Source organism: Ipomoea triloba, chromosome 13, assembly GCF_003576645.1.
Source record: "Ipomoea triloba cultivar NCNSP0323 chromosome 13, ASM357664v1".
Classification (NCBI taxonomy): domain Eukaryota; kingdom Viridiplantae; phylum Streptophyta; class Magnoliopsida; order Solanales; family Convolvulaceae; genus Ipomoea; species Ipomoea triloba.
In genome coordinates, this window is record NC_044928.1 from 11,424,237 (window position 1) to 11,433,901 (window position 9,665).

The 9,665-nt window shown below is 44.0% G+C and overlaps 1 protein-coding gene across 1 annotated transcript; it reads left to right on the forward strand.

Annotated features, from left to right (window-relative positions):
* Positions 1-371: 371 nt before the first annotated feature.
* Positions 372-2,413, forward strand: LOC116001014 (homeobox-leucine zipper protein HAT4-like). Its single transcript, XM_031240914.1, has 4 exons — positions 372-686; positions 910-1,223; positions 1,308-1,387; positions 1,708-2,413. The coding sequence occupies exons 1-4, from the start codon at positions 509-511 to the stop codon at positions 2,030-2,032; spliced, it is 897 nt and encodes a 298-aa protein (XP_031096774.1). The 5' UTR covers positions 372-508; the 3' UTR covers positions 2,033-2,413.
* The last annotated feature ends 7,252 nt before the right edge of the window (positions 2,414-9,665 follow it).

Sequence of the window (9,665 nt, forward strand, 5' to 3'; positions counted from 1 at the left end):
AAAACAAACGAAGGACTAAATTGATTAAAATTTTTAAAATTAATGAATTAATTGGACAAAAGAATTATTGAAAACCAAATTAGTAATTTCGTAATAATCTGAAATCATTTCGATAATAAACTTTTATAATTACATATACAAAATTTCAAAACTGTATTTAAATGCATACTGGGGGGGGAGGGGGGTGGGGGCCACAACAAAAAGAAGCATGGAAAATAGGGGAGAGTAAATGGAGTAAATATTATTTTTGGGGGGAGGCAAAAGCTATGATTGTGATTATTGGTACCCCTGACACTCCTTGTCATGATTGACCTCAGACCAAAACCCCCCCTCTCTTTCTTTCTATATAACACCCCACCTTTCTTCCAATCCTCTTCAACTCTACTCCTCTCTCTCTCTGTTTTCAAGTTTTTCACATATACCCTCTGCATCTGCTACAACCATCTTTCAAGAAGAGGCCAGGAGTTTAGCTGTGAGTGAGATTTTGGTGGTATTCTCAGAAAACAAAATGATGGTGGGAAAAGAAGATTTGGGGTTGAGTTTGAGCTTGAGCTTTCCGGAGATGAGTAGAAACTCTGCTTCTGCGACGCCATTACCTCACCTCAATAATACCTTCACTGCTCACCCTTCACCTTTCAATCTCTTCCACAAGTCTCCATGGGGGCCTGAATCTTTCCCTTCCTCAGGTTTCTTCTTGCTTTCAGATCTGCTCAAAATCTTACTTTTTTTTTTTTTTTTGTTTCTCTTGAAAATTTAAAAAGAAAACAAGGGAAAATGGTGACTTTTTCCCTGTCCTTTTCTTGCTTTAAAGAGCGTGTATGTTTTGCTGATCTGAAATGGCGTAAAACTTTGATTGGGTATTGAAAGAGAAAAGAGAAAAAAGCTTAGGTTTTGTGTATTTATGTGCAGATCGGAAGTCGGAGACATGCAGGACGTTGTTGAAAGGGATAGACGTGAACAGGGCGCCGGCGGGCACCGACGCTGAGGAGGAGGCCGGAGTGTCGTCGCCGAACAGCACGATTTCGAGCGTGAGCGGGAACAAGAGGAGCGAGAGAGAATTAGGCATGACGATGAACCCAGAAGAAATCGATGCGGAACGGGCGTGCTCCCGGGGCATCAGTGACGAGGAAGACGGCGAAACTTCTAGAAAGAAGCTCCGCCTCACCAAAGACCAGTCCGCCATTCTGGAAGAGAGCTTCAAAGAACACAACACTCTCAATCCCGTAAGCTCCCAAACATATCTGTATTGCCTGCGGTGGTATTCCGGTGACCTTACTAAGTTTTCCGGCGAATTTTTGGTTTTGCAGAAGCAAAAGTTGGCTTTGGCTAAGAGGCTTGGATTGCGGCCAAGGCAGGTGGAGGTGTGGTTTCAGAACAGAAGGGCAAGGTGAGAAATACTTTTTAATTTTCCCGGTTCTTGAAAGGGCTTTTCTGGTATTTTACTACCAGACAGACCGAGCAGCAACGTTTTATGTGTGAATACAAATGTTGTTCGAGGACGACAAACAACCTGTTTATTATGTTAGGCAAAGTCCAACACCTAGTGGTTAAAACTTAAAAGATTGTTAGGGAGATCGATAAAGGATTTAAAAGACAAGTTCAACACCACGTCACGAAAATGTGTGACGATTCTTTGCTACTAGCTATAATTTTTGGCCTTAAGGGGTAAGCGGTTGATCTTAACATCTTATATTTTGGTTTTTGCAGAACAAAATTGAAGCAAACGGAAGTAGACTGCGAGTTCCTAAAGAGATGTTACGAGAATCTGACGGAGGAGAACCGGCGATTACAGAAGGAAGTTCAAGAGCTCCGAGCCCTGAAGCTGTCGCCGCAGTTCTACATGCAAATGACGCCGCCCACAACGCTCACCATGTGTCCGTCGTGCGAGCGCGTCGCCGCCCCGCCGTCGGCCGCCGCGGCCTCCGTGGGGCCCGCACCAGCTATGGCCCAATCCAGGCCCCTGCCGTTCAACCTGTGGGCGCCGCACCGCCCGTTCGACCCCGCCGCCGGTCGACACCCCAGAACAAATTAAATTTTCCCAGGGGCGTTTCCGTCATTTTACACGTATCTAATTTTTATAAAAAAAGAAAAACAGGGTGTTACCAGAAACAAAAAAAAAAAAAAAAATTGTAATAGCGTACCATATCGTTTAATGTGGGAAGAGGTGGAAAGATATGGTTGTTGGAGTTGGGATATGGTGGGTCTGACCAAAAACCCTTTTGTTGCTGGATATTGACCCATCTGTCCCTCAAAATTGACTAGTTAGGGTTAGTACTTGCTGCTGCTTCCCTCTGAGTTGTTCTGCTACCACATGACTAGTTAGGGAAAGACAACTTTAGATGTAAATTATTGTTGCTACCAATTGTTCTTTTATTAACTACTCCGTTATAATGTCAATTTATGCCTCTTCTCATCCCTAACCTTTTTTTTTTTTTTTTTTTTTTGATGAAAGGAAAAATACTTGTTACATAATACGATCTATGTTTGACTCGATGTGATGAGATTTTATTAGATATATAGGCTTTTTGGTTGACACTAGCAAACAAAATTTTGCCATTTAAGGTAAAACTTTGGATTTAGTTGAGGGCATGTGTATGTTATTGTTACTAAACAAATGGTATTTACATAATGGGAGTTATAGGAGAGGCATTACAATTTATAAGCCTGATTATTACTCCGTATTATATTAGGAGTGTGGAGAATGACGAAATAGCTACTGGAAATTTCTAGAGAGCATTATGAATTGAGGAAGAAAAAAGTAAAAGCATGGCTTTACAGAGATAACTTATAAGCACCAGGCGGTTATTACCCATGGAGAGGAAAAATACTAAACTACCTTCAACATTTATTAATCTCATTTTTACCACACCCCCGTAAGTTGACGCGTGAAAATCTTGAACGCCCAACTTAGACACAAACATACGAAAGGGAGAAACAGGGAGCGACTTCGTGAATCCATCAGCAACTTGGTTGGACGAAGATATAGAGAGCAATTTGATGAGTCCTTGAGTAACCTTCTCACGAACCACATGGCAATCGATCTTGATATGCTTGGTGCGTTCGTAGAATACGCGATTTTCTGCTATGGCCAAAGCAGATTTGCTGTCGCAGAACAGAGTAGCAGGCTTCATCATATGTACATGCAAGTCTTTAAACAAGGAATTAAGCCATTGAGTCTCACAGACCACAGTGGCCAAAGCACGATACTCCGCCTCTGACGAAGATTTTGACACAGTAGCTTGATTTTTTGATTTCCAAGAGACGAGAGCAGAGCCAAGAAATACACAGTAATTGGTAACTGACTTGCGAGTCTCCATGCAGAAGCCTAATCAGAATCTGAGAAAGAATTTAACTGCATGGTGTTATTGGCTGGATAGAAAAGACCACGACCAGGGGCTCCTTTGATATATCGTAGAACCTGGTGAGCAGTAAGATGCTTGCCAGTTGGAGCATCAATGAACTGACTCAGTTGTTGGACGACGTAACTTATATCGAGCCTTGTTGCTATAAGATAGAGCAATCGTCCAACTAGTCTTCTGTAGGAGCCAACATCTTGAAGGACTTCACCATCCCCATACATTAATCGATGGCCAAACCATCGGGGTTCTTGCAGGGTTACATTCAATATTTCAATGAACCCAGCCTCATTTAAGATATCTAAAGCATATTTGCGCTGACATAAATTCAGGCCAAGCTCACACAATTTGGCTTTAATGCCTAGAAAATAGCCCAAACTGCCGAAATCCTTTATCTTAATTAAAGGCATTATTAAGAAAAGTTTTCAAGTCTTGGATGAGATCAATATCTCCACTAGTAACCAAAATGTCGTCAACATAAACCAAGTGGGCAATGAATGACATACCATGACCTCTAGCGAATAGCGAAGGATCCGACTTAGACTGCGCAAAACCAATGTGTATCAAAGCACTAGTCAGTTTCACGTTCCACTGGCGACTAGCTTGCTTCAATGCATAAAGTGAATGCAGCAGCTGACATACTTGATTTGGCTGGGTAGCTTGAAATCCAGGAGGTAAAACCATGTAAACCTCCTCCTGTAAATCTCAATGCAAAAATGCGTTATTAATGTCTAACTGATGAACATGCCACGCATTGGGGGTAGCTACAGCCAAGAAAGACCGAATGATAGTGAGACGAGCTACTAGAGAAAACGTCTCAATATAATCAATTCCAAGTTGCTGTTGTAGCCCTTGGCGACTAACCTTGCCTTGTATCTTTCCACCGTGCCATCGGCCTTCATTTTGATCTTGTAGACCCATTTACAGCCTATAGGAATTTTACCAAGAGGTAGAGTAGTTAATCCCAGGTATTGTTATCTTGGAGAGCTTTGATTTCTGCATTCATGGCTTCTTTCCAACATTTAAGCCGAATGACTTGATTGTATGTTCGTGGTTCACTGACAGTAGTGACTGCCATGGTAAACACCTTGTGATCAAGATCAAGGTGACTGTAAGAGACAACCTTCGACACCGGATGGGGCGATGAACCATGTCTCAGAACTGCTTCACAATAGTAGTCCTGTAAATGACCTGGAGCTTGTCTGATTCTATTAAAACGTCTAGGCTGTGTAGACTGCTCAGCAACAGGAATATGCACAACATATGCTTCTTCTACATGATCATCCTGTAAGCTGTGACCTTCCTCAACAACATTAGTCTGCTCTTGTGTCGAATGGCTATTTGTCCCAATGTAAGGATCATTGGCAGTAAGTGATGAATTATCAACTGATTGTCTCGACCTATTCTGCTCATAGAATATAGGAATATCAACCGGAATATTTGGCAGTGAAGGAGAGAAAAGTTTTGTGCTTAATTCATCTAAGTGGTGGTCCTTGGCCAAAGGAAATTGATTTTCATAAAAAGTAACATCCCTGGACACAAATATAGACTTGTGTTAGATATCATACAAGATATACCCTTTGACATTGGCTGGCATATCAATGAACACACACTTTTTGTTGCGAGGAGCTAACTTATGCCTAGAGTGTGACAGAAAATCCTAAGCATGTCAACTGTAGGATCTTTGCCATATAATATCTATTAAGGGCTCAAACCTTGAATGACTGGTGAAGGGAGCTGGTTGATGAAAAAGGTGGCATGCATAACACAATGCCCCTAGAACTGAAGATGACTCTGAGCCTGAAATCGAAGAGACTTGCCAATTGTGAGTATATGCTGATGCTTTCGCTTAACAATGGTGTTTCTCGGCGGAGTATCTACGCAAGATCTTTGATGGGTCATACCTTTCTCATTAAAAAAATTCCACCATACTGAATTCTAAACCATTATCATTGCGTAGCATCTTAATAGATGCACAAAACTGTGTGTCTACCATGCTGTAGAAGCTCTTAATTAGAGCTCTCACCTCAGATCTATTTCTCATGAGGTGTATCCATTTGAACCTCGAATGATTTGTGATCTTTGTGGTGGAGGACACAATTTGGGAGAATGCCTTAATGATTAAACAAATTCTCAATCTTCTGTGGAACATATTGATTTGGTGGGATACAATAGACCACAACAATCATTTCAACCTCAAGGGGCCTATAATCCTAATACCTCAACGAATCATCCCGGATTTTCTTGGAACAATCCAATGGGGGCGACAAATCCCCAAAATTTTGGCAATAGAGGATCTCCACCGGGATTTCAAGGGCAATCAAATTATAGAGGGGTCCCACCACAACAATTTGGGCACAACCAAGGATTTCAAGGTATTCATTCTCAATCAAGACCACCATTGCTTACTTTGGAAGCCCCACCTCCACCAAATTGAGAAGCTATGATGCAAATGAGGCTAAAATCTCAATTGCAAAGTAAGGACAGATATAAACAAATGTCCGAGAAGTTGGATCAATTGAGTGCTCTCAACAAGATGTTAGAAAGACAAATTTCCAATCAAGTTTCTACTTCTAGCACCAAAGTCACCAAGAAGTTGCCCACTTGCCCCGAACGACGGGTCGGTAAGTCGAGTCAACTGCCCATCGATGAGTTATTATGGATCGGTCTACCCCTGGCATATCCTCAGGTCCCCATGCAAAGATTTTCTTATACTTCCTCAACACTTGTACCACCCACTCCTTGACGGCTTCGGGTAGACCTTTGCTGATCCTCGTTGGTTTTTCAGGGTAGGTCGGATCAATCTCTATCTCTTCTAACTCGACTGCCGGTTCGGGTTGTTCCAGGATCCGTTCCGCCATGTCTTCCTTCTTGGTGATGGTATGGATCCATAGATTTGACCTTCTTATCTTGCGACAAGACTGTAGATAACAATCACGAGCGCCTTCTGATCGCTCCATACCACCACGATCCCCATAGGCGTTCGGAACTTCATGCACAGATGCTTCAACGATATCAAGGCTCCCAGATCTTCCAACCTCGGACTCTCCAAGATCGTGTTATGAGAGCATTCCAGCTAGACGACCACAAATTCCATCTCTATAGTAGTGATCTTTGGGTAAGTGCCTAACTCGACCAATAGCTTTATAGAACCGTCGGTCTCAATCGAATCACCAGTGAATCCGGCCAAGGGAGTCATGACCGGCCTAAGTATATCTCTATCCTACCCCAACTTGTCAAAAGTATCTAGATAAAGCACGTTAACATTGCTACCGGTATCCACCAATACCCGTCTGACGACGGTACCAACTATGTCCATAGCTATGACCAATGCATCTCTATAAGGTCCTTCGCCTAAGGTTAGGTCGTCATCTGTGAAGGTGATTGGTTCTCGACAGGTCCTTTTCATTTACTCTGCCCGTCCATAGATAGCTCCGACATACAGCTATCGAGCCGAAGCTTTCCTCGACCCGGCCAAATCACCCCCTTCTGGTTCTCCGACAATCATGTTGATGATGTTTTTTCCTTTCCACTTATCTTCCTTTTCCTCTGAAACAGGCTGTTTTCCTTTATCACGGCCGCCCTCCCCTGCTTGGTTCGAGTTCCCTCGCTGCCAGGGCGGACCCTGACGGTATTGAGTCGGGGTACTCCTTTGAATAATGGCTTCCATTCCCTTGTCAAGAAGTCACACTCCTCAGTCGAATGAGTGGTCGACCGATGCAACCGGCAGTACTTGCCAATTCCCTAGATCTGCCCAGTGGCCTGGGATGTGTTTGTTGGTCGTGCCTCAGTTTGAGGTTGAGCTTAAACCTCTTGAACTATGATTGGCTGTTGGCGAAATGGTGGGACACCCGTTCTTTCAGGGTTCCGACCAGTCTCCTACCGTCTTAGACTCTTGTCGAACTTTTCTGTCCATGGTTCCTCTAAACAAGGCTTCTTGGGTCGTGACAATCCTCCTTCATGTATCTTTTTCTGCCTTATCGCATCCTCAACATCAAGATGTCGATTGGCCTTTTGAATGGCCTGAGCGTACGAGCTCAGCCACTCAGTATGGAGGTTGGTATACAACTTTCCCAACCTTAGATTCTCCATGAACAAAACTAGCATCGTCATGTCATCCAGGTCCTCCACCATGTGAACCTATTTCTACCACCTTGCCAGGAACGACCTAAGTGATTCATTGGGATCCTGCTTTATCCCTGATAAGTACATAAAGTTCTTATTTGGACGTAAGTAGGCGGCATAATTGGTAAAGAAGAGTTCAGCCAATTGGGCGAAACTGTTCACCGAATGTTCGGGAATTTCATGCACCACCTTTGCGCAGAACCAGTTAGTGTCGTTAGGAAGGCTTTACACATCAAAGGGTTATCAACCTTGTGAATCTGCATCCGAGCTTAGAAGCTAATCAGGTGCTCCCTAGGATCTCTAGTTCCGTCGTACGTCAAATTTTCAGACAACTTAAACTTTGCTTGGGTCTGGAAAGCCATGATCTCTGGGGAGAAAGGGCATGCCCGTAAGAAAGACTGAGCATCGCTATCATTCCCATTCACTTGGTTTTGTAAATCTCGAACCTGCCGAGCCAATGCAGCAACATCCTCCGGCCTCCGACCCTAACCAGCTGGCGATTCCTTGTTGCTCTCATGGATTGAGTGTTTTTCAATTTGCCTCTAAACCTCATCGTACCGTCGTTCCCGCCTATTTCTAGGCTCATTAGGAGTGAACTCCCTTAGATTCCCATCACCCAGCACATCCTGGTTCGCCAGCCTGTCAAAGACGGACTGACACAGTCCTCTCGACCTTGACGGAGATCGGCGCGAAGCGGCCGACCTTTCTTGCACTACCGGTCAGACGGACCTCGCTGGCTGGACCACCGGAGGCCTATCTCTCACATGAAGGTGCACCTCTCGCTCGTAAATGTCTGCCAATCGAGTAAGCGCTCCCAAAATTCTCAGTTGCTCAGGTTGATCCGGCGGAGGAGGTGGAGGTGCCTCTCCGACTTAAACCCCATTAGCAGGTAGGTCCTTCCTCGCACCTGTTCGCTTTGAGCACGAGAGTTGGGATGATTGAGCTGTTCCCACGAAACACCGGCACGGGGTCGGGATAACCGCTCTCGCAAGTCCTTTCCCTGAGATACAGTCTGTCCAGCAGTACCGTTCACCTGCACCTGCACTTGCATTCTTCCTTGTCCCTGACCCTGACGACTCATAGTAGTCACCATCGCTACGTACTTTCTCAATCAGCTAGAGAACACACAACCTTTTGATCGATCCTCACAGACGGCGCCAATGTTGGTTTTATCTCCCACAGAATGGTCGAACAGCAGGCCAACACCACCGGAAAATCGACTAATATTATAGGAAAACTAGAGTAACGTTTCAGCCCTCTTTGTATTACAAATTGCCTTTGAGTACAATGAGTTGCTTATGCCTCTTTCGAGGCCTAGAACCTCTATTTATACAAGCTAAAAGGGATTTCTCCCTTAGGAAACTTCTAAACTACTTTAGGAACTCTTTTCTTATTACATTTTAGGTACTTTCCTAATCTGTCTCGACCTTCCTTCCACATCTCTCCCATCACGCTGGCAAACTCTTTAGGAAACTTCCATATCCGCCTGTCCTGCATCGCCCTGCTGGCACGGTCTTTCTTACCTTGGCCCCTTCTAAGTTGGTCTGGTCCGACTCATCTTCTTCTTACTCCTTTAGCCCGACCTCTCTTCCATGGTAATTAATTGTTTCAATAACAATGTTCAATCCTTCTGAATCTAAGATCTTCAGCTGTCTTGTCACCTAAGGAACCACCAAGCATATTCTTCTCATTATCAAACTCTTTGAAGGATGTATATATGGTGGTGAGTGAATGTGAAGGGTGGAAGTGGTAAAACGAAGAGTCAAGACTCCCTGAGTGTCGTGTCCCTCAAGGATGGCGAATGGGAACCGAATTTATGTTGGCATTTAAGAGGTTGATAGGTAAGAGTTACAAGAATCAAAGGGAGAGGTGTTGTTCATGGTTGGTTTTGAAGGTAAAAAGGGATAGAAAATACAAAAGGTAAAAGGAAGGGGTGCATGCCAAAGTTAAGCCAAAGGATTGATTATCGTAGGTAGCTTGGAATTGGGTTTCGGGATTGATCTAGGGAGTCACGGTATTAGTACTGAGTGGCGTCACACTCAGACTCTCAATCCTCATTCGGTTGAGGCATTTTATCGAACACCTAGCCTACCACTCCTCTCGGATCTCATCCTTTCGGATTAAGAGCGGAGATATAGATGAGTTGGGCTCGTGAGAGGCCGCTATCGCGCACTCTCTCACTTC

What these genes read in the sequence shown, in the direction of transcription:
- LOC116001014 (XM_031240914.1), top strand. Translation starts at nt 509, where the DNA reads ATGATGGTGGGAAAAGAAGATTTGGGGTTGAGTTTGAGCTTGAGCTTT. An exon ending in AACACAACACTCTCAATCCC is followed by an intron (nt 1,224 to 1,307) that starts GTAAGCTCCCAA and finishes TTGGTTTTGCAG; the next exon opens with AAGCAAAAGTTGGCTTTGGC. An exon ending in TTTCAGAACAGAAGGGCAAG is followed by an intron (nt 1,388 to 1,707) that starts GTGAGAAATACT and finishes TGGTTTTTGCAG; the next exon opens with AACAAAATTGAAGCAAACGG.